At 38.6% G+C, this 24,311-nt stretch overlaps 2 protein-coding genes across 2 annotated transcripts in view; both read right to left on the bottom strand.

The window, feature by feature from the left end:
- SYCP2 (synaptonemal complex protein 2) overlaps positions 1 to 16,966 on the bottom strand; it is a 34,623-nt gene extending 17,657 nt beyond the window's left edge. Inside the window, exons 1-20 of the mRNA XM_087749839.1 lie at positions 16,892 to 16,966; positions 15,950 to 16,010; positions 13,726 to 13,770; positions 12,902 to 13,042; positions 12,531 to 12,659; positions 11,458 to 11,562; positions 10,853 to 10,877; positions 9,821 to 9,906; positions 8,876 to 8,964; positions 8,274 to 8,308; positions 7,477 to 7,619; positions 7,342 to 7,394; positions 6,280 to 6,325; positions 5,950 to 6,045; positions 5,405 to 5,465; positions 4,701 to 4,849; positions 3,743 to 3,817; positions 3,096 to 3,251; positions 1,905 to 2,004; positions 568 to 686 (exon numbers count right to left, since the gene is read on the bottom strand). Of these exons, the coding sequence (XP_087605965.1) occupies positions 568 to 686; positions 1,905 to 2,004; positions 3,096 to 3,251; positions 3,743 to 3,817; positions 4,701 to 4,849; positions 5,405 to 5,465; positions 5,950 to 6,045; positions 6,280 to 6,325; positions 7,342 to 7,394; positions 7,477 to 7,619; positions 8,274 to 8,308; positions 8,876 to 8,964; positions 9,821 to 9,906; positions 10,853 to 10,877; positions 11,458 to 11,562; positions 12,531 to 12,659; positions 12,902 to 13,042; positions 13,726 to 13,749 (1,632 nt within the window). The 5' untranslated portion in view covers positions 13,750 to 13,770; positions 15,950 to 16,010; positions 16,892 to 16,966. The remainder of the gene's footprint in view (positions 1 to 567; positions 687 to 1,904; positions 2,005 to 3,095; positions 3,252 to 3,742; positions 3,818 to 4,700; positions 4,850 to 5,404; positions 5,466 to 5,949; positions 6,046 to 6,279; positions 6,326 to 7,341; positions 7,395 to 7,476; positions 7,620 to 8,273; positions 8,309 to 8,875; positions 8,965 to 9,820; positions 9,907 to 10,852; positions 10,878 to 11,457; positions 11,563 to 12,530; positions 12,660 to 12,901; positions 13,043 to 13,725; positions 13,771 to 15,949; positions 16,011 to 16,891) is intronic.
- A 1,851-nt stretch (positions 16,967 to 18,817) lies between these two features.
- Positions 18,818 to 24,229, bottom strand: PPP1R3D (protein phosphatase 1 regulatory subunit 3D). The gene has a single exon (XM_087749843.1). It carries the CDS (start codon positions 23,359 to 23,361, stop codon positions 22,435 to 22,437), a length of 927 nt encoding a protein of 308 aa, XP_087605969.1. The 5' UTR covers positions 23,362 to 24,229; the 3' UTR covers positions 18,818 to 22,434.
- Between the last annotated feature and the right edge of the window lie 82 nt (positions 24,230 to 24,311).

Consider the following 24,311-nt stretch of genomic DNA (forward strand, 5'->3'; position numbering starts at 1 on the left):
CAAAATATGAAACTATTTTTTCATTTCATAGAAGTGCTGATTCCAGTACCTTTTCAGGTAGCTTTGCCTCATTTCTGGTATTTGACTTCCTGATCTTCTGTTCCGTTTCACAAAATTCATTCTCTAGTGTACATCTTTGCCCACTCTAAAAAGCACAATAAATAACACTGGCAATTACAATCTATAAAAGCAGAAGTAGTAAAATTCTCCTAGAAAGTAACACTTCAAATATTCTAAACTGCACATTCTATATATTAAAGCCTTTTTCTAAAGCATGGCTATATCAAAAAAATGCTTCAGAATCCCATAGACCAGGATTTGACCTGAATCTCACTGAGAAAGACGTTTAGAACCAGAAATAAAATAAAAATGTTACTTTGAAGTCTTTGTTCACTGGAACAGAAGCAAAAAACCACATACCCAAACTGCAGTTCAGTGACAACCTACGTAGTTTTGTTGGATTTCAGTGAATGCCTAATCAAAAATGCACTAAAGCCAATGCTGTAAATTAGAATAGAAATTAACGTTATTCTAAGTAAAACACTTAGCTACAGATGACATGCATACTCCAGTAGGTTCTTGATAGAAATTCTTCGTTCTGGTCTCATTTGTTGCATTATTGTTAGACCTTTCAGCAGAGCTTATCATTTCCAAAGGCAATTTAAATCGTCCTTTACAAGGAGTGGCTGAAAACAAACCAGAGACATATTAGAATTCCACCATTTCTTCTGTTATGATTACTGTGCTGTCTGTGACATCAACATGAAGAATTTTGCCCATGATCACATCCATTCCACAAACTTCAAAAAAAGTTGGCTAGTATTTATATCAACTCCTTAGGTACCTTTCATAATTCTATTGATTTCAGTTAAGTTACATGGAGGTTAATGAGCCCACAGACTGTGGAGGTCTAGAGGCAAGCAATGCTTTTTACAGCTTGGGTCTGCTAGAAAACAGTTGGTCATCTATTTAAAGATTTTACTGTAATATATTTTTGTTGGAATAGACTCTGTGGTTAAGTTCCAAATAAAGAAGTTACAGAATTCGTCTGTCTTGTTCCATCCTAATCTGAAAATGCTTTCTTTTCCAGCCTCTGTTACTCTTAATTTTTATGTGATACAGGGACATACATAACTAAGGATACTGATGCACTTCGGACAGTTAAAGGCAAGAAAATTAAGTTTGTTAGTCGTGCTGTTCTGCCACTAGTTGCATCACCAGCCTCTACTGGTCTTTGTCTTACAAATCTCTCCCTTGTAGAAAGTATTAAATATCTGTTACAGTAGGAAAGTGATGACTCCCTATTTGTGATAGTCTCTTCCTTATCCTTTTCTCTGTAAGAAGCACTTCTGATGTAAGCATCAGTAGCACTGGACCTGTGACTCAATCTTGCAGTGGATCCCACCTTGCTCACTCGCCATATAATCACCTGCCCCTTGAAGAAACACATGCAGTTTCTAGAGAAGAGTAAAATGCAAGTGATAGATGTACACATTGGAGAAAGCCAATTTTCCACTGCCACTGCTATAAAAGCACTAACTACTGCGAATTCTTTAAACCAAGAGCATATGAGGAGAGAGATGAAAAAACACCTATGTTTTAGGTCTTCTAATCAATTGCTGACTTCTCAGCTTGCTCCAGCACGAACAGCTGACTGACAGCAGCAGTAAAAACGATAAGTGGCCTTCAGCTGTTTGGAATGCACCTGCAGCTACCATCCGCCATCATGTCTATCGACCAGTAGCAAGTGGCCCAGTTTAAAAATTTCAAGTTTAAAGCACCTGCTAGGGAGATTTTATAAGGTCTACTTTTCATTTCCAGGTCTGTAAAGGATCACAGTTCATCCTTGTATTTCAAGGATGATTAATAGCATATTTTTACCTTGAAATTACTTGTAAACTTACGTGTGCTAACAAATACCAGTGGACTCCCTGTGGAAAACCTTGTAGTTCCAGGAATAAGCACGGATGCTTCAGATACTTTCCTTTTACAAGATGTAGTTACCTTGAGGAACAGAAAAAACTTGACCATAATACACAGATCTAAGGATGGCAACACAAGATTTTAGAAAATCTATTTCCAAGAGCCTTTTGACACTTTCTATTATTGGAACGTCAATTGTTGTTGCTGCACCCATCAATGTAATGTGATTTTTATGCAGTTCCCTTTTTAGTTCACCAAAATACTTGAATTATGTAATACTTAAAACTAATGGTTTTAAACTGAGATCAGTGATTGTTGTTTTCTAAATTAATTCAATAAAGTATGGACAAACCCTTTCCCTTGTTAACAATCAAAGTAACCAAGATGATTCCCAGGAGTTCCTGCAAAGCCATCACATAAGCCATAAACCAGCAGAACCTCAGGAACAGGTTTACTAGAGTACTGCTAGCAAGACATGCACTGCATTGTCTGTTGCATGATGAAGACATGGTGACACTGCTTCATCTTTTCCCCCATCCCTAGCATATCTGTAGTTAGTCCTAGTATAACCATAATATGTTTATAACTTTAGAATGACCGTGGGGCAAAAGAAACACCAGGCTTAACAAACTGGGCTCCTCTCAGTTTAAACCAGAGAATCAGCTATGCATAGGAGGAGCCCCTGAAATTGTGATTTCAATAACCAGGATACAGGATTCATCTTGACAACCACATGCGTTTTTGTAATCATCAGTCTTTGTGAATGCCAAGCCTATAGGACTTGTCTCTAATTACAGCTATTACGATTGCTGATCTCGCCAGGGTAAGTCTCCAGAGGCTATACTAGACTTTCGCAGATCTAAGAGATCTAAGCATGTCTTGAAAACATTTCTCTTTAAAGATAATTCTCAGAGCATAATGGTCTGAAGGCCCTTAACAATTGCTTTTTATTTTTGTCACATGGTCACAGTTTCAAAATACATAATAATGAGAAATTTTTTTTACAAAGGGATTTATATAGCTTAGTGTCGTCATAAGAAAAACAATCAAACCCTGTATTAATTATATTCCAACTGTTAAATAACAGAGGTTTTATATTATAGAATATGATAAATATTTAAATTGACTTGTATTTTTGATGTACCCTTTTCTGTTTTGATAATCCTACTTACCTTGGAGGAACCAGCTCTGCATTTTTCTTGACTGTTATTTTTATTCAGAGTCCTCAAAGTTCCAGGAAGTTGCTGGGTTTTGTACTTACTGGGTCTCTCCTCTTCTTCATATTTGTCTTCCAAACATGGTGACAACTGACTTTCTGGTACCAGAACCTATATGATATTTTTGATTTTTTACATTTTTTTATATAATATTTGGATTTTATTATGTTTTATATTTTCTATTTATACAAACACACACAGAGCAACTTCTTTACCTCAAGTAACACATTCCTCACTGTAGATTTTCATTAACTTCAGACCTTATATACTTTTACTTTGAAAAGCATCCAACCTAATTGTTATTTTCACTAACAAGCATGGGTTACCAAATCACAAGTCACACAAAAGAACTTCCCCTGTGTATATTTGTCTGAAGTATTCTGATATTAATTATTAATATTATTTGGATATTAATATTATAATCTCCCCAAATATACAATACATACTTACCAGAAATCACTTAACTGGTTTTGCAGTTATCTTTACTTACTGGCATTGTTAAAAGTCCTTGTTTTTATGGTGAATGGTCATAAATTAGCTAATAATCAGACTAAATATAAAAACCAAGAAAACAACCATCTTAGCAAATTGAAGTAAAATACCTGTGATCCGCTTTCATCAAAGACGACATGTACAGTTGTTTTGGCAACTGATGCAGACTGCTTCTTACTAAAGCCCTACAAAATGAGTAACCACCTATGTAAAATATATACTTTGCTCACTTTTTTAAAACAAGGAACAGAAAGAAAATATTTAAGTCAGAGATCATAAGTGTCTGAAATCAGGTTTAGGGGCAAATAGACTCTACAAGCTTATAGCAGTACCACGCCTCACGAGTTTCTCAGTCAGTCAGAGTTCAGGCCAAAGTAATTTGTTACAACCAGTAAGGAGTAAGCTATGGATTGCTAAAAACTTTTTACTGAATGAGTAAATTCATAAGAGTGTAAAGCACAGTGCAAGATGAGATAGCTTATGATTCATTTCTGAAAGACTTCCATATTTGTAATCATCCAGTTCTTGTGTTTCTGGAAAATTATATGTGCAAAACTTGACATTAAGCTATGATGATCCCCTTCCAGCCAGTTAATTTTTGTTGCAATTAATTTTAAATCTTAGAATCATAGAATGATTTAGGTTGGAAGACACCTTTAAGATCATTGAGTCCAACCGTTAACCTAGCACTGCCAAGTCCACCACTAAACCATGTTCCTGAGCACCACATCTACCCAGCTTTTAAATACCTCCGGGATGCGGACTCACTGCTTCCCTGGGCAGCCTGTTCCTGTGCCTGACTGCCGTTTCAGGGAAGAAGTTTTTCCTAATATCCAATCTAAACCTCCTCTGGCGCAACTTAAAGCCGTTTCCTCTCATCCTTATTAGGCAACTTTGCTGAAGCTTAACATATTATGAGAGAAATGCTGTTCTGTAGCAGCAATATTAATCAGAAACTCTCAGTATAAATAGATACCAATAATCACAGCTATAACAACATTTATGTGGTAATGAGACATTTATTTTGAATCAATTAAAAACTATTCAAAAAAGGTGTTTAAATCTTACCTTACATTTACTAAATCCATAGATCTTTCTAGTTACATCTTTGATTTCCAAGATAGAATCAAAACATAAAAAAAATTTCTCTCCTTCTTGATTACCCACATTCATTGGGCTTTTTAGCTCTATTGTTAATAATTTCTTTGAATCTTTTTCTGGACAAAAACAAAATTTGAAAAGTAGTTTCATTACAATTTAACAACATCTCATTTAATGTTTGTAAATACATGAAACTTGTTTTCTTCAGCTCAGCTATTAAGATCTATATTTGATTTAATTCACTCTAACCTACAATAAATTTTATTAGTGAAACAATTCAAGATTCAATCTTTTAGAAATCCTTATGCTGCATATTATGCTGTAGAATTTTCTTTGGAGAATATTCACTATAGCTGCAGACAAATCATAGTTTTTACAAAACTATTCTAACTAGTTTAAAAGCAATATTATTAAATGTCACTGTCTTATGCCTTGTTTTGCACTGAAATAACTATAAGACATTATTTTAAAATTGTTTTAATAAAATCCCACCTGCATGCCTAAAATGCAAATGTGACTGCAGTGCAATTTTATCCCTGATATAAACAGTACCTATAATACTGTAAGTGGGAATTTTGCTTTACTGAGAATTGAGTCAGTACTTTAGGGTTAATCAATTTGAAAATCCAAGTTAGTGTGTAACAAAAAGTCACATTTTTGCATGCCAATACCTTCAAGGCTGTACAGGTCTACCTCTTCTTCTGGTATAACGACTGTTTCCCACTGATGATCCTTATATGAAAAATACATATTTTTAAAGCTAGAAAAAGCATTACATTACAATGAAATGAAGTGCAGTGATCAAAGTTATTCAATGAGGACAAATTTTCAACTTTTTAAATCCTCTGTTACAAGGAGTGACAATGAACGTATGCTTCATTGATAACAGTGAACAATATTTCAGAAGAGCTTTGGTGGAGTCATTAATCTAAACTGTTGAGTTTCATCTACAGAAATTATAAGTGCAATTTTGTAAATGGCTTCTTTTTCATGTGTGCATACGTTAAACTGTTGGCAAACAGTTTTAGAAAGTCATTACTTTGAAATTGTTTGATTTAAATATGTACCCCAAGTCTAGATTTTTTTGTCGCCTTCACACTATGGATGCACACATAACTTCCCCATGTTGATGTGGGGAAAAAAATCTGATACACTTGAAAGAATGTCTATCTACTGCCTCAGAACAATCCAGTACGACAGACAAAAATTAGCTTACTGCATCATCTGCTGCCACATAGAAAGATATACTTCTGCTACCAACATTGAAATCAATCCAAAATTCTTCAAGATTTTCATCCAATGGTATCTGTAGCTAAACGAAAGAATTAAGACAAAAGAGTAAGAGCTGCGAGCAGTGGTTTATACCAGCTAACGGGCTTTGTGTTACAGTCTGACAAACTTCAAATACATGCACATCTGCATACTCCTGAAAAAAAAAAAATCAATTTTCTTACTTGATCCTTATTTTTTCTTAACTAGACGGCAAAGAAATTCTTCAGCTGCACAAATTAAAATCTGTGGATGTATGATTAAGCCTCTAACTTACCTCATATTTATCAAGAGCTGCTGATAAACACGGATATGTAAAAACCCTGTAAGAAAAGGATATTTTGTCAAGTATCCTAAAATGCTGTAAACAAATTTTGCATATCTGAACACAGCAACTGGATTGTGTTTTCAGCATAAAACTTCTGTGCTTTAGAGACTAAGAGATCACAGCAATCAAAAGAGCAGTCACTTGACTGCACTTCTTCCCCAAAGGAGATTGATAACATGAAATTTTATATATCCTCACAATTAAAGCAGTGGTCTCAGACCTTGTCACTACATTCATACTTCTAGCTTATCTGCCGATATTTTAAGAATGGTATTCAAACTGAATTTACACCTGATATAAAGACATACCAGACAATCTCTGGTGTCATGACATGTAAAAGTAATGTGCAGAGCATGTGATCATATAGATTAAGAAAAAAAGCTCCTATTTTCTCTTCCTTTTTGTGTCCTGTTTCTCTAGCAGATATTCTCATTGATCATTATCTTAATGTAAATATCCTAAATCAATAAATAAAGGAATTTATACCAACAGATTAGTAGCTATGGTTAGATGATATGCTTATTGAATTAAGTAGCATCTCAGGATTTTGCAACAGAACTAGAATACAAAACCTATCTCCTTATAAACATTTATTAAAGGAAGTGTAGCATACACCTTATATTGTTTAAGAATCCTTTCAAATGAATGTTCTTTATTTAGTGAACAGTTTCTTCAAGCTGTTATCTAATAATCTGAAACTTATATTATGTTTGTGTTTTTTCCAGATATGGGAATTACATAAAATTAACATCGTGATAGAGAAGATAATATCAGTGACAATGTGCCAAAAGATGGTATTACTCAATTTCTTTACTATTTAATATTTTAAAAATATCTTAGCTCTGTGTGGTTCCTTGACTTTATACCACAGCAATATTAGTCTTATTTGCTTGTATTATTTTAATTCAGAGTTTCCTCAAAACAGTTTTTGTGATACAAAGGTTACTCCCAATGAATGGCCATAAAATCCAAAACAGAAAATAGATAAGCTTTTAAAAAATTCAGTTTTACCTTCTTTTGTCTCCAAGCATGCCGTTCACTTGGTTAAGAAATTTTCTGCAATCCTATCAAAACACAGAAAGTTCTTAAAAAAAAAAATGTAAAACGGAAGTTTACCTGCCTGGAAATATTTTTCATAGGACTTACTGTTTCAAACTCAGAATCTTTAATTCCTTTAAATGCATTGGACACAAACTCCATGGAAAAACACTGGCACGCCAGTTCTCCTCTTTGTTTCTCTGACATCATTCTGCATAAAGCTTCCGTAATGGCTACTTGCAGGTCGTAGTCTACAGCATAATACATTTTGTAGGAATATGAGTTTTAAAGATACTACTGATGTGAAAAAAATATTATTACATAGGAAACTGGTATAAGCAGTGCTGAATGTTTCATATTACGTATCACATAATATCCAAATACGTAACCCATATATAGATAAAGAACTAAGGGAATAAGGTTGACTAAAAAATTTATGTTTCAATATGAAATTTCAACCAAACTTTCAAGGAATGTCAGAGCAACACTAGGCATATAAGCAAGAGATAAGAAGTTTTCAACTTTCACCTGTCTGAACTGGGAAATTGTTGGATACCAAAGTGATCACCGAGAGAAGTTACAGTACTACTAAACATGGCTAGCAGTTCACTAAACATGGCTAGCAGTTCACTGTCCTCAGCGAGTGACTTCCTTATGAGCTGTTGCTATTTTAAAACTTATATTCTAGAGAAGAAAGGACTGAAAACTTCAAAGAGTTAGCCATACACTGCATTCATATGAAACATTCCAGTTTGCAAATTGTTTTCATGCAGTATTTGTATTTTTCAGAGGACTGTAACTGCAACATTCTGCAGCTTCTAAATGTCTTCTCTGGATTTTTAATTGGTCTGCATGTAATGTTTAAGAAGCTCAATACTAAATTGTTTATTGAGTCCCATGCTCACCTCCAGCATCCAAAATTCTCCTCCCCATGTCACTCCTGCCAAACAAAGTAACATTTCATCAAAATACAACAGCAACACAAAGCATAGAAGAAAAGTTCATTTAATTACAAGCTTTTAATGTATGAGACGAAACCCTGTTTCCACTAAACTGTTAGACTTCAAAGGGGTAAGTCTGTTACGCTAAGGATACACATCTGAAAGTACTACTGTGGAAGTGAATCACCTAATATATATAATTTTTATTCTATTTATTTTTTGAAATGCTGTAAAAAGAAATTCCTGCCACGAATAACTTGATCTTCCAGTGACTGATTCACTGTGCTTTACATACATTCTTATAAATAAGAGTTTAATTATTTTACGACAACTGGGATGAGAAGAAGCCCAAACCAGATCAGGAAAGACGTCAATTTAGGCTTGTAATGGAGAATAACCCATGAGAATACCTGCCCACAGCCACTACCACTGGCAATGCAATAGCAAATGCAAAAGTAAGTTAAAGAGGGACCAAACTGCATGCATTATAAACAGCCTTAGTAAAAATTGCCTTCCCAGTATGCAAATGATGTAATGATATAAAAATTGTACTGAAGATTATTTACATGACAAGAAACATTTCCTTTGTAGAAAATATCTTTTTCCTGGCATCTCGAGGCACGTTGTCAAGCATTAAGTTAAGCTTTCTTACTACCTAAGAAGAATGGGAAAAAGGGAGTAAGATTAACTATAAAATAAGCTGTTAAAGTTTAAGTTATTCTTATTTTGGGCCCTTGTGATATATTTCATACCACTGAAGAAAATAACATGCTCAAATAATTGCAAAACAAGAAAAGACAATGAGTTCTATCTGACCTTAACTGTTATTTATCTTAACTACCTCAATTTCAATTAATTACATTAGTTTTAATGTGATCATCAGCTGTTAAAGGTTATGTTTCTTATCTGCAGGTTTAAATACAGAAAAAGAACTTTCAAAGCTAGAGTTCTGTCTGCAGTTGATTGCTGAGCTAAAATGTACCTTAAATTTGCATTAAAAAGCCTTTCCCTTGAGGATGCGGCCTTTACAGAGGACTTTTTTGTAACTTTCCCTTTCTTTAGAGAGGAAAAAAACCCTGACAACCTGAGGTTACTAAAACAAATAGGAGAAATTTGCAGCATAATAGAAGGTATACAAACTTCCTGCAAGTATCTAAAGAATTTACAACCAACAATCTTAATTCTATTTATAGCAGTTGTAATAAAGCATATTATTTCCTGCACTTTTATACAGCTTTCTCACCAGAATCAATACCACTGTTTTGTAATTTACTGTCCAAAATAAAAACTACAGGTCAGTAATCTGAAAAAAAACAAAACAAAACAAAAAACCAAACCCCAACATATAAATGACAACAAACATTCCCAGAGAAACATTAAATCATCCTTCTGATACTAGAGCACTACAATATTCTCTTTTTTTGTAGCATCTGTACAGTTAAATTACTATCTTCACAAAGTCTATTAAAACACTAATCAGAAAACTGTTGCTTAAGAAGAAGAATGTTTACCTCCTGCTGAACATAAATACTAATTCTTACATCAGCAATGAGGGTACAAGTTCTCAGAATAAAGTTTTCTAGGATTTGCATTTTACCTAACGAACAGGAAAAAAAAAAAAGTTATACAGAGTGTATTAGGGTGCTCCCTCATCAGGATTTGGAAAAAGATTCATTTTCATTTAGAAACAAAATATAGTGTGCCTGCCTTTCTACATAGGATTACTGATATTTAGAAATAAACATCTTAAGCTTCATGGTTAAATGCACGACAGAATAGTTACTTCAATTTATAGTAACTATGGCTCTTTATGATGTTTCTATTCCTGTGCATCACTGCATAAGTCCCCTGGGCATGAGATCACTATTTTAAAAATATAATCAGATCAATTCTATAACTTAGCTCTCTGAGATACAATTCAGACCCTGGAATTTATCTTCCCAGGGACAAGAAAATGAATCTTTCATTTTGATCGTGACAGCTTAATGGTCTGTAGCGACTTTCTACATAGTGCTATACTGAAAGGTAAGAGCAGCGTGATATTCATAACAAGGTGAATAAAGAAGGACTCCTGTGCTATGCTGAGCTGTAACAGTAGCTGAGAAACAACGTTCTTTTTAGGAAAAACTCAGTTTAGTTGCCATCTCTGAGGAGACCAGGCTATCCTGCTTTTTTATTACTGACATCAACAAATTACAAGGAAATCTGTTGGCAGAGCAACCTCAAATTAAACAAAGTTACAGCTGCCATTCAAGCTTTTTTCACATGAATGAGAAATGTAGTCCTTTGTCTGCAGAACAGCCCTCTTGAGGACAAGCCCTTTTCTATTACAGTTTATTAGCTGAAGCATATAGATCTGGTGGTATATTTACGTTACATCAAGAAACTTTGCACCACCCTCATTATACACATTCTTCTCAGAATTACCTTGCCTCAAGATGGCTCCACAAGTAGTAAGAGTTATTTTAACACTGATAACTTTAAAATGTCTCTTTCAGCACACTTTAATTATCATATCTAGTGTACACTTTTTTTAAGCTCACCTTGAGGTCTGCTATCACATATAGCCTACAATAAAAAACAAAACAAAACACATCATTTTGATACCGTAAATATTACAGCATAAAAATCAGGTAACATGTACCTAAAGCAAGTAATCAAAAAGCATTTAAGATTTTAAAATTATTTCATCCTTAATGAAGAACATAAGAGACTTTTTCTAATACCAAGTGTGGTTTCACAAAATTATATTTCAGTTAAATTTATGGAAATTATTTCCTCAATGACAAAAAATTTTCTGAAGGGAAGAAAACTCACAGATCTTATAAACTTGACATCCTGGGATTAGCATACCAATAATTTATGTAATCAAAATTAGACCAAGATGAAATTTTTTTGTTCATTGAACACTTACGTTGTTGAGTTTTTAAAATTTTATTTCACGATGCTAATCATGAACAGAAAACGAGTACAAATAAAGGCAAACTATTTATTCAAAAAGACTTATAATCTATTTCAGAAACCATTGTAACATTAACTTTAGAAGGACATTAAATAGAAACACATGTGAAAGTCTTTTTGTTGCTAAACTAGTAATAATTATTTTGACAAATACACACAATGTAATTTATTATGAATATATTTTTACCAGCAATACGTTGAAGAAATCTTCAGCCAGACTTGTAAGCATTTCACTCTTTTCATTTCCTCCGAGGATCAAAATTCCTTTTAACTTTTCAAACCAATTAACCATGTAAAGGAAAAATAAAAGTAAATCTATTTTAATAGCATGAAAAAGGACAATAGCTTGTATTATACTTAAGTAAAATTATACGAATTATACAAAGATTAAAACAACAGCAACATTACCAGTCTGCTGAGTGTACTTTAGCCCCAGACTGAAATTTTTCACTCACACTAAGCAAATGTAGGTGATTCCAAACTAATATAAGTAATTTCTGTAGCTGACTTTCTAACACAAAACTAGAGATCTAATTTTACAACTGCCATCACAGAGAAAAGAGCTGAAAATGGATAATGGCTGAAAGAAAAAGTGTGTTTGTAGGTGTGAATATAAGCATTAAGTTATCACCACACTTTTTTATTTTTATTAAAGCAGTTGAGAAGGCAATTGAGTAACACTCATCTGACATTGTCATTAATTTTCTTCAGTGAAATCTCTGCTGAAAGCAATGAGGAAGTGGTGTCTATTTTTCAGTATATTTATTATGTTGAGTTACAAATGATTAACGCATTTAACATGCAGGTTGAAATAACACAAAATAATCAGAATAGCACTATAATCTGTTGAAAGAACAGGTACAATATTGCTGTTGTGAGTATTAACAAAAAAATTACTAAATTGCACCAGGAAATTCCAATTCCTGACTCAAAAGCAGTATAGCAAGTTCATATAAAAAGACATCACCCTGTTGCAATTGCTGTAAGCATGTCTAAATTAATTATATATGGCATAATTTGCAAAACCTTCACTGTGGTAGAGCAGCATCACTTCATAAGGAGCCACTTGTCAAAGAACATTTAAATCTGAATAATGTTTGTTGCATAGTTATGGGAAATTCTTAATTCAGAAACAAGCAAGGACCAAATCGAATACCAAGCTGTTCAGCACTGAAGCGTTACTTATGCATGCTTTATTAATTTTTTATTCTTATTTTATTTTTTTTTAGAAGTTCATGTATGCTTTATGGTTTTACTTATCCTTCCAATAAGACCGTATTTTATCATTGCTGGAAGCCCATCTTCTCCTGCTATGCTGATTTTTTCCCCACATTTCTGAATAGAATTTAGTAAAGTGGAAATGCTTTTGACTTCTTGTTTGTCAAGTTCCTGAAATTGAAATTATAACATAAGCTTTAGTGTACAGTTCTAGAAGAACCTGTATTTAATTAACCAGATGCCTTTTTGTTCTCAAGAGCCACCTTAATTGCAGCTTGAAGTAGAAATTTCATTCTTAAATTTTATTTCAGTTTCTCAAATCAACTGCTGGTATAAACCAAGCCAAATTAAAAAATGTTTTTCAGACTATTACAATGACAGTATAGATGATTCTGATGTAATGATTACACTACCCGACACAGAAGCTTGTCTAATTTGTTGACAAACTGTTTGCTGCATTTGTGAGAGACATTTTCACAGTCTTCTGTTGCCAGAAATTGTTCTAATAATTGGAAATCTTTTTTTCTTGTAGCTTCATCAATTAACTTTTCAAACTGTCAACAATAAAACAGAGCAACTGTATTACTGTATGCTTAACACCGATACTGAATTAACAAGATTTAACGTAGGGTTTATGCAATCATCTGTTGTATTCTAAGCAAATATTCTGAATCACAAAATCATTAAATGCAAAACCTGAAGTACAGAACACCATATCTAATACATTAATCATGCAAATACTTACTCAATGAGTTTTGACTTATTTGCCAGTTTTCCTTAACCCAATGGTTTTTCTTTCCTCATATTACAAATAAATGCTTACATAAGTGCTCATTGTATTAATACCCCTTCCTTAGTACATTTAATATTTTGCATTTCTAAGTTATCTATCAGTGACTTTAAAAGATATATTAATATATTTGAGGACTACAGCCTTCCTCAATTATTTTGCCACTCTATTCTTTCTAAATCAATTACAACCAGATTTCGACATTTTGATCTTAAGTATCATCCCAACTGATACATGTATGCCAAATGCATATGATTTATTTTCATCAATAACAATTTCCAATTCGTCTTACTTTCTACCCAGCTACTTAGCATTAACCTATGTCAAAGGAAAATTTCTTCCTACCACATTCTTTGCCACGCTGCAAATTTTACTTGTAAATACAGGACTGCTTTAAGCTAGTAATTAAAACAACCTACACTCATATTCTGGTTCATAAGCACATACCTGTATCTCACTCCTGGCTTCCATTTTTGCAATTCATCTACTCAGCTGCATAAGAAGGGAACAATCATCACTTGACCAACACACAATTCACTGACATCATAGACTTCAATAGGTTTTGCAAAGACATCAATAATTGGTCAAAATACATTACAAATTCCAAAATTTGTCACTAGTATAAATACTATTTTAGAAATTAAACTAACTGGGGATATAAGGAAACATCCCTACATGGATAAACAACTGCTTAAAATAAAAGAGTGGGTGGAACAATCAACTTTGGCAATGGAGGAACAGAGGGTCCTGCAGCAGACTCTCGATATTTCTCAGTGAGAAACAGCGTGAAGATGGACAATTACACCATCAACACCAGGTTATTCAGAATAGGTAGAGTCAACAGCAGAATTCCAGAAGGGCCTCATTATAAAATGGTAGATTAAATAATTTAAGAAAAATGTGATAAATGCATGCAGGGAAAAAGCCTTCTTAATTATACATACAGTGATAGGCTCCGAGATCTCAAAATTATAGTTTTCTGAAAACTGTCTTAATACTCAAGAGCAGATAGAAGTATTTTCTTTTCAGAGTTAACATGTAAAAAAAAAAGCTTTTTCATGCTTTGTATAAATTAATCTACATTGACCAACCTACCATGTGCAGTTTTGATCTCCCCATCCCAGAAATTACACAGAATTAGACAAAGCAAAGGCAAATAATGATTAAAAACAGGGAACGACTTCAGCAGAACAAGAAACTGGGAACACACACTAGTCATTTCTGCACTCCTAAGGAATACAGAAATAACAAATACAGGTTGGGTCTTTTATTATTTTTTCCAATACAAGAACGCAACAGCCTACGTGGAAGCCTTTGCTATCACCTCACAGGTCTTCCTCATCACCTGCCTAGTAAGACAAGCCAGAGAAGAAAAAATAAACCCCTTCCAGGTGCCTCCTTCTCGATGAGGGAGTGAGACCTCTGCCCTCGAAACACACGTAGTCACTAGCATCTCCCCCAAGAGCTTTGTTACTGAGAAGAAAACGCCCCGTAGTGCCCCCAGCCTCCTCAGCAGCGGGGCGCGCCCCGCCGGGCGAGCAGCAGGCCGCGGGGCGGCACAGAAGCCCCCCGCAGCATGGCGACCCTCCCCTCACCGCCGGAGCAGAAAAAGGCGCCACTTCCCGCCGGCCAATCACCCCCAGCGCCCGCAGCCTCTAGCCAATCACTGCCCGCGAGCACGGCATGCGGACCAATCGCCGCCGGAGGTGCGGGGCGAGAGGAGGGTTTTCCTTACCGTGAGGCAGCTCCGCCCAGCGGTTTCTGGTCCCTCCGCACCGGCAGGGTCTCGCCCAGCCGGGCAGCTGCCGCGGGGAGGCGGCGCTGTGCCCAAGCCGTCTGCCTCAGGCCGGCCGCCGGGGCTGCCAGGAGCTGCCGCCTCCCGCGTACGTGATTTCTGACCCCGTTCGGGAGTGGGGGTGTGGATGGGGCCGCAGCCGCCCTAACGGCTATAAAAAACCCCGCCGCCCCCCACCGTGGGGCGCCTGCCCTCCCCGCCGAGCGGGGCTGGCGGCCTGCTGGCCCGGTGCCCTCGGCTGCCGCCCCGGCTCGCCCGTCCCGCTGGAGCGCACGAAGCGTTGGCCGGGTGTTTCCTGCAGCAGGAACCGCTGCAGCCGCGGCCCTAGGGCGACGTGAGGGCAGGAGGAAAGGGAAGCCACCGCCTGCAAGGGGCAAGGAGAGGGCCGTGGGGTGGGTTTACTAACGTGCAACACCTAGTCGTATTGTGAAGGGACTGCGCCTGCTTACACGGGACCTCCGCTGTTCTACTTGTTTTATATTACAAATTGTCATTATTACCCAGTATTTAGAACACTAAGTTCAGTGCATAGTGTAGACGAGTTACTGGGCGCGAGTTCGCTAAACCAGTGTAATTCATTTGTATGCTCTATTCAGAAACATTTTCACTACCATCAAGTGCTCGAGTAGGTAATAGATACAGAAACTCAGCTGCAGGCCTGTTGTTGATAAAGGGCTTCTACTGACATTTGTGGTCCCTATTATACAGAGGGAACTGGGTGAGGTGTTTAATGAGATCCAGCAGTTCCAAAGTGGGGGTTACCTGTACTGGTGTGATACTGGTATATCTATCACCTGTATCACAAATACAGGTGATAATATCTAGCATGAATCTCTCATATTCCGGCGCAGCATCAGGAAGCCTCTCCGTTCATACCTAGAATAAGCAGCGATAGCGGAGCATCTGGGAGAAGAATCACCTTTCACAGCAGATAAACCTGCAGCAATTGTAAATAAAATAACACCACTGACTTTCTAAAATAAGAAAGAAAACAAATCAATACTATAAAAGGCAAAAAAACTGTACAGAAAGTATTTTAAATACCACCAGATGTCAGTGTAATTCAAGAAAATGACAAGTATGAGAATTGGAGTATGTCCACTGAGGAGTTGATCCCATAGGACTGAGCAGTGCTGAGCATTTTGCAGGAGGCATGTTCGGCTAAAGGGATTAACTGCTGTCACGTTCGCTGTTGGGATACTTTATTAGAAGGCAGTGGGTGATCTGAAGCAGATCTGTAGAAGTTCAGCTTTACCGAGAAGCCTACTAGGGACAAAACTTTGCATGAGGTACTTGAAGCATCAGAAGTTTTGTATAAAAACTGAATTCTGAATTCTATTATTTTCATCATACGAAGCAGAAGTAATAAAAGCTAATTTGCATTTGATGCTTTCCCTTACCAGTCACATTAGCATACACACAGGCTTACACTATCCACAGATTTTCAGATTTTGTCAAGAAAACAGCCTTACTCATTCTACGGCAAAAGAAAAGCGAGCCATAAAGTACGGGAGAAGCGGATCATACAGTTTCCCGCCTGCACTAGGTACACTGGCGTGACTGGGAGACTACTGTATGTTCATTTCTCATTCTCTAATGTCTATTTTGCTTGGTTTAGCAGAAGGGAGGTCAACAGAAAGCAGAATTTTCATCAAGTTATGCATTAAACAGTCTGGAACAAGCAGTGAAATTATTTGGGCCCCAGATATGGCAACTACACTTATAAATGTCAGAGGAAATGGAAGCAAAACTGTCTTTAGGGTAGGGTAGCACTATATACAGGGACCCTTTCTTCACTACAGTAGCAGAAATATTTACCTTCATTACAGGTACTGGAAAACATTGTACTGGTCGATATAATCAATCTTCGGCACAGCTGCCGTTGTATGTAGAACTGAGATGGGTCAGAAGCATCGATGCCAACAGTTTTAATATCAAATGTCAGCTGAAATAGTTGCAGATCTGAGATCATAAGGAGAAAGCCAAATCAGGAAAGAAGTCAGTACTAACATTAGACTCATGTTGACAAATGACTAATCATTTTGACTTGCTGTTCTGTGTCTTTACCAGGCAATGCTGTAAAGTACATATAACATTATATTGAGCACTGATAATACACTAAATTAAGTACTGTAGTTACGATTGACTGTTAGCATATTACTATTACTACAAGTTGGAATTTATTTTTCTTTTTAAGATAAATACAAAGAAACTATGATTTTGAAACTAAATGTAAAAATAACACCTATATTGGAAATAACACTAACCACCTGTAAGATAAACCTGATGGTTGGATGCTCACAGCAAAAGCCAGTCCTTCTCTTAAATACTCTTACACACATCCCCACACACCCCCACCCCCGAGGCTAAAACAAATTCACCTTGTTTTCAAATGATTTGTTAAAATCAAAGACCACTATCTTTGTTCTTAGCTGGTCTCCTGGTTAGTCTACACTGTGGTTACCATATTTATTTCCAGGTGATGCTTAATACTCTATTTTAGTGGGTAAAGTTATGACAATTAAGGTGTTACTGCTAGTTCTGAATCAGATCGGTAGTATAGGAAAATGGAAAAACAAGAGTCATAAAGACAAGATAATACCATGCTTTCTAAAAGCACCCCCCTTTATGCATCTATGTGCATATAGTTATAACACATAATCTGTATACTCTCTAATAAAAAGTGACATTGACATTCTTAAACAACTTAGCATAATATAGACGTTCCTATGTATTTAAACTGTGATTTGCAATAATCATCTTTCCCCCAAGCAACTTTGACAATGCAGTGCTGAAGTTATTAACACTGATTAAAAAGTGGTAATATATGTCTTTATGTTTTCTAGTTAAATGTCTCCATTTTGCTTCAGAAGAAACCTGGCAACAGATTATTCAACTCTTGAACTGTATCAAGTAAATGCTTGACACTGACGGAGATGCATTCCAGACAGAGTTGCTGTAGAGATGGACACTCACTTAACATACCCTATGTAGATGTATTTTCAAGAAACCTGTGGGTGAAAAGAACATGGTTTGAGAGGAGAGACTGCAGCAATGAAAACTGAAAAAGCAAATGGAAGAAAATAACACAACTGTGAGGCTCTGAAATGAACGAGTTAAGTACAGCCTAGCACAGCTTTGGGAAGTGCTATTAGAAGACAACCCCTTTCTCTTCTTTTCCATGATACCGTATTAGAACCAGCTGGCAGTGTGCCTTTTCCCAACATTAGATATGCAGATGCTGCATGCACAGATCTCTGAGGTGAAATGACAGCGAATTCCATGTAAGAAGTGACAGCCTGGTCGTTTTTGCAGCTGTACAGACTAATCACTGTATTTTTATCAAGTGCTGTTTGTTTTTCAGCAACTTGAACCCACCTTACTTGCCCGAGTGTGCTGCTCTGTAAGTGACAACTTGGCACTAAGTTGCCTCATGAGTTTTCTTAACTGTTAACAGGACAAAACCAACATAAAATTGTGAAAAGCTTTTATTACAATCTTTTGTATTACAATAGCCATAGTTTTTTTATTGTTTTTTAAAATGAATCAAGCACTTTGCAATTTTACAGCTCTCCACTAAAAGAAAACGACCTTTTGTCTAGCATATGTGCTTTATTGATAGACTGTGTAATGTACTGTATTCTGGACAAGACGTTTAATCAGGAAAGACAATCCCTTTTCATTTACATGGATTCCTTATGTTTTTTTAAAAAACATGCTTGAAAGAACCTTGAAACTGTGGACTGCTAGACATTAATTTATTGTATGACTATAATAAATACAGGTTTTTAAAAGTGCATTATATGGCAATAACCCTTGTGAAAAATTCACTTTTACAAAATCCTCATTAAAAGGGAAGTGCTCAACTTGAACACAGTGCAAGCAGTCAAGTTGTCCTGAGAATTTACAAAGGTGGGTGTAAGTTTACCTTCACAACAGGTGCGTGTCACCACTACTTAATGGCTTAATCCCTTTTTTGTCAACTAGAATCCTTTGTTTGTTTGATGTTCACTACTGAATGTGACAGGAAAACATATGTGCAAGTTTAATCTTTCCTGTGACAGGCGCCAGTAGTCGTGTGTGACCATTTGACAGCTTAATCCCCAGATACTCTCAGTTCTGCTACAAGGTAGCCCTGCTCAACCCGCAGTCAGCAATGCCAGACAACTGGTTTAGTAACAGCTACTGTCAATTCTTCCCCAGCAGTGCAAGACAAGCAAAGAGAAAAGGCAAGCTTGGAACAGTGCTCTAGCACTGAAGATTTTGCACACGCAAATACCCTGAGAGGCTGTGGAAGGAAGACAATACAAGCCAAACTCATATTGCCGAGACATTCATTGCTCACCTCTCTGACACTGCGGTATACACGGCATTATCTTTACGCTGACAGCCTCAGCTTTACATTATCTGTCTCTGCCTGCAAAAACACTCAGATTTGACATTTGCTAGCACATGAGTCTCTCCCAGAAGATGGCAACAGCATCTTTCTGCCAGTAAGCCAAGTGTTGCATTGGGCTCCAGCAACGTCCATTGTAAACTGGTGTCAAATACCAGGTCTCATAAGAGAGTGATTTTTAATGGTGTGCTAAGAGGCAATTCAGTGGGTTTGCTGATGGAAGAAATAAAGTCATTTGGGAGGGGGAAGGAGGGGGGAACAATACTTTAAAACAGTGCCTTTTATTCAGCCCAAGTGCTTCTGTGCATGCGTGTGTTCATTTTCTTCTTACTTCCCTGACAAGTACATAAAATGCCACTTCTATGGACTTTTAACAATACTGGATAAACTTTAATGGAATTCCTTAAGTGAGCAAGTTTCACCAAAGTAAGGGTATGCAATTTCAATTCATGCCAAGAAAGATTCTTCTGCAGTCACTGAAGGCGTGTCTCAGCTCATCTAACTTGACATCTAGACTCTGGCATAATTTGGCACAATCTGCACTAATGCTGAGAATTTCAGTATGGCGGAACCAGTCCCGCAGCGTTCTCTCTGCACTCAGCAGAGATGACACAGTTTGTCACACCACAGGTAGTCTGCTAACTATAGCGAAAACATCTCCATTGACTATGAAGAGCACAGGTTGACTAGTTCAAATATGTTATGTCCTATATCATCATACGTCATTTAGTCATATGAAGCCCACCATAGGAGGCAAAAAAACCTTACAATTAGATAGCACCCCTTCTTACAGAGCTCTCATTTTTTGTGCCATACAAGGAAGCCTACGCTTCCAGTTCCCTGCATTGATTTTTCTAGGAGACAAGAGTTGCTGCCAGATTGGTAACGGTCACTCCTCTAACCCAGATACAGAAAACAACGCAGGTGGATTGAAAGCAGGCAGCGCTCTTTCCTCTCCATAGCTGGCGACTGCACCTCAGCCTCACCTACTCCTTCAAAACAATTTCAACTTAAATGTTCAACCTCACAGTGCTCCAGTACAACGTTAAAGCAGGTAACAGTCAACTCTCAATGGTTTCAAATAGGACTGAGTTTTCTCAGTACTCTGCAAGAGGTGCTCAGCCGCTCATAGAATCATCATTCCTGACTTCGGTTCCTTTGAAAGCCAAAGACTAATGGAACCAGGCAGCTTCTTCACTTGAAATCCTGGCTTTGCTAAGTGGGTATCACAACCAAGTAGTAACATTGAGTTGCCAGACACATTAATTTTCTTGGGGTTTCTGCACTTCCAGAATTACTCAGCAGACTTTCTGGACTAATATATACTTGGCTGTGGGTTGCTTACAACTGTGATTTTAAAAACAACTTGTGATTTTGATGAATAAGCAGCAATCCATAATAAGATGCCTGAATAAGTGGCCCGATTTTCATAGTATAATCCTTCTAAAAAGCAGCTCTTGAATACATCCAGCCAGCCAGTTTTGAAAATTTATGCTACACGTATAAAGCTAAACCTTGCATGCAGTGATGAATATGTACAAAAAAAATCATGGACAATCTTTTACTTACTAGATTTAAGCCTGTTGCTAATCTTAAGCCACACTAAAACCACAGAATGAAAGCGGCAGAGCAAGAGGCACGGGAAGACTCTGTGTAACTGTTACTGTGCTCTCCCTGCTGCAGAAGTGATTCTGTTTATGGGTCCATGTAAGTATCAGTTTACCGGTAAAATCATCGTTTTGCTTTGAAGTTCCTGCTTTCTGTTGCAAAGGATGCAGTCTTGGAGTTCAACTGGTTTATAATAAGTAGTTGATTCAAGAATTCAAAGTTACTACTGTAGTAGTACCGGGATGCTGGGGAACACACAGCCAGGATTCAGGATTCTTGTGTCCTACTCCACGGCTCTGTAGCCAGGTCCCTGTATTGTCTTTTTTTATATATATATAGATAGATAGATATAGATAAACTATATATATCTCTATCTATCTATCTATCTATAAAATATATATCTATATCTATCTCTCGCTCATATCCATTTCTTGATTTATAAATTTACCTGTTTCAGGTAACAGTGTAAGATCATTAGCATTCATATAGTGCTTTGAGATCTCCAACTGTAATCGCAACACAAGTGCAAAATTGCTCTACTTGCCCTTAGTTAAAACAGGCGCACAAGGAAAGGACAATTCCTGTACCACCACCTAGAGAGAAAGCTTACTTGTGCATCACCTGACAAAGATGAGAACTTCCCAGGATTGGCCTTACACAAACTTTGGTAACAATCATTCCTGCTGCCTACAGCAAACACTAGAGATTTAAAAAAAAAATAAATGGTGCCTTTTCTTAAAGGAAACAGAGGGGCTGATGGGACGTTTTCATGTATGTTTTGCTCATAATAACGAATTTCCAACCCAAATATTAATGGAAATAGTTAACATGGTTAGAGTCTTAATAATATATATATAAAAATACAAGCACTTCCCTAGAGTGTCTGCCATCCGAATTATGCATAAATGGAACAGTGCCCAAACTTGGTGAGACGGTTAGAAACAAAACCAGTAAAGCCACGCTGCCTGTTTAGAAAATAGACAGTACAAAATGGTAAAATAGATCAGTTAGAAATATTCTATGCAACCCAGAATATTACTAGCAACATGAAATGTCTTGTTTTGCTCTCTGGTAGCCTGACAGCATCCCTTGGAACCATTCTGCACCAATTCATACACCACAAGAAATCACTCGGGCTTTCAACGGCTATAACTCAATACACATTTTGGCCCTTTTTTCTTTCTGAGAGGTTTAGAACAGTTTGTACAGATCATTGGCTACTTCCCTGCCCTGGAACACTTCGCCAGGTTTGGCAGGTTTCAAAAAGGAGACTGTTGCCATAGGAGCAGAGCGCCATGCCAAGGAAGAGAGTGCCACCGAGACTACTGACAAGCTGCTCTGCATCCGCTTTCTTCATTCAGATGAAGTGGATCCAGCTCTCCTCACATTCTCTAGGCATCTTAAGGGGGTGAGTCCGGCAGGTAAGACTGTAGTTTTTGCCTCTGTTGTTATCCCAATACTCCTGGCCGTTGACTTGGTACCTTGCTGCAAACTGGACTACAGAGCACAGCTGAAGGAGGAAAGGAGGCACAGGAAGAAAGAAAGTGAAAACATCAACCTGATCCTGGCCGTTTTTCTCAGGGATGCTACTGTGCCAATGAGCACACACTTCATGGAGGCTTTTCCACTGGTTGAAGGTGTATCGCACAGATACCTGCTTCTCAAAAGCAACATTGCGAACCTGGATGGTGCCACTGAGCCCCAAATCTGAGCTGGTCACTCGTTCAAGACACACCTGCTGCTCCTGAAGCCGGGAGGAGAAATCCATACAGTCTGCAGGCTGCTGGAAGTCAGGGACCAAGCACTGCATGGTAAACTCCAAGTCCGAGCTGCTGTACCAGAGGTCTGAGTTTATGGAGAGCCTGGAAAGTACATGCAAGGGGATCGATGGATCCTCCCCAGTCTGGAAGACTTTCACTTCAGTGAGCTCCAAGCCCAAAGCATCAGCAAATCTCACCCGGTTCGTACGACTCTGGCATCCAGGAACTTGACACTGCACTGCTGCCCGCTTCCTTCTTTCAGGTGATGTAGGCAAAGACCTTGCTCGGCGGCGTATGATAGGCCGTAACGCCGGGTCACAGCTGGAGGAAGTGCTGCTCTGAAGCTTATTTGGCTGGGGGCCCCTCTTGGCTGGGGTACTGCCCCGAAAAGTCATGCTGCTATTTGTACAGACTGCTGGCGGCTGCTGCTGCTGCCCTCGTCCCAGTGCTTCTTCAGCCCGTAACATGTTCTGATAGAGATCGGAGAGGTAGCTGGGATTCCTCCGAGGACCACGTACCTCCATTCTTAACCGATGACAAAAAATAAGCGTTAGCACTGCAGGTAATAATGAGCACTGCCTCTCTGAAGCACGTAACTTGGGAATGGCAGCCACAGACAGTATTTGACGTTATTGCACCGGATGCAGTAAAAATCAGCTGGAACGACGTAGCCTGCTGCGTGAAGGGCAGGAACCGTAAAGCTCTCGCAGTAGCTGGAAGTGAAGCAGAGGCTAGTGCAGTGTACGGGGAAATGAAGGCAGTCTCACTGGCTGGTAAACTCGAGGCCGCTGTGCTGGCCGGTGGACCCGTTGCTCAGGCTGGAAAGGGATTCGAGGCTATCGCCCTTGATGCTGGCAGACATGAAGCTCTCACACAGGCTGGAGAGGGACTGGAGGCTGTCGTGCTGGAAGGACTCCAGGCTGTCCGAGAGGTCCCTGGATGCCCGGGGGTTGCCGCGGTGCGCCCCGAAGCCCCCTCGGCCGTCACACGCGGTGCGAGGGGCCTGCAGGCTGTCCTCGCAGGCGCCGACCGACCCCGCGCTCCTGCAGCAGCAGCAGCAGCAGCAGCAGGGACACTCCAGGCTGTCACACTGGACGCTGGGCGACTCGCGAGGGCTGCCGAGGCTGGGGAAGGGTTGCAGGCTGTCGGGCGGGAGGGAGCCGGAGCCGAGCCCGGGGCTGCTGCAGAGGCTGGAGGGAGCGCGGGGGCTGTCGCGGCGGAGGCTGTCGGGCGGGGCTGCGCAGGCAGGCTCGGTACCGTGGCCGGAGGGGGAGGGACCCGCGTCTGGGGACTCCGCAGCCCACATCGGCTGCCCGGCCCGTCCTCCCTCCGCCCCGCGGCAAGGCAGGGCGCTGCCCGGCCCGTCCTCCCTGCCCCCCGCGGCAGCGCCGGCCGCCGCGCGCCCTCCCTCCCCGAGCGCGCACGCGCCGAGCCGCGCCCTCCCGCGCCTGCGCACCGCCCGCCCGAGGCCGCT

This window comes from Nipponia nippon, unplaced genomic scaffold (assembly GCF_047370975.1).
Source record: "Nipponia nippon isolate SJK-2023a ecotype South Korea unplaced genomic scaffold, ASM4737097v1 scaffold_13, whole genome shotgun sequence".
Classification (NCBI taxonomy): domain Eukaryota; kingdom Metazoa; phylum Chordata; class Aves; order Pelecaniformes; family Threskiornithidae; genus Nipponia; species Nipponia nippon.

What these genes read in the sequence shown, in the direction of transcription:
- PPP1R3D (XM_087749843.1), bottom strand. Translation starts at nt 23,361, where the DNA reads ATGGAGGTACGTGGTCCTCGGAGGAATCCCAGCTACCTCTCCGATCTC.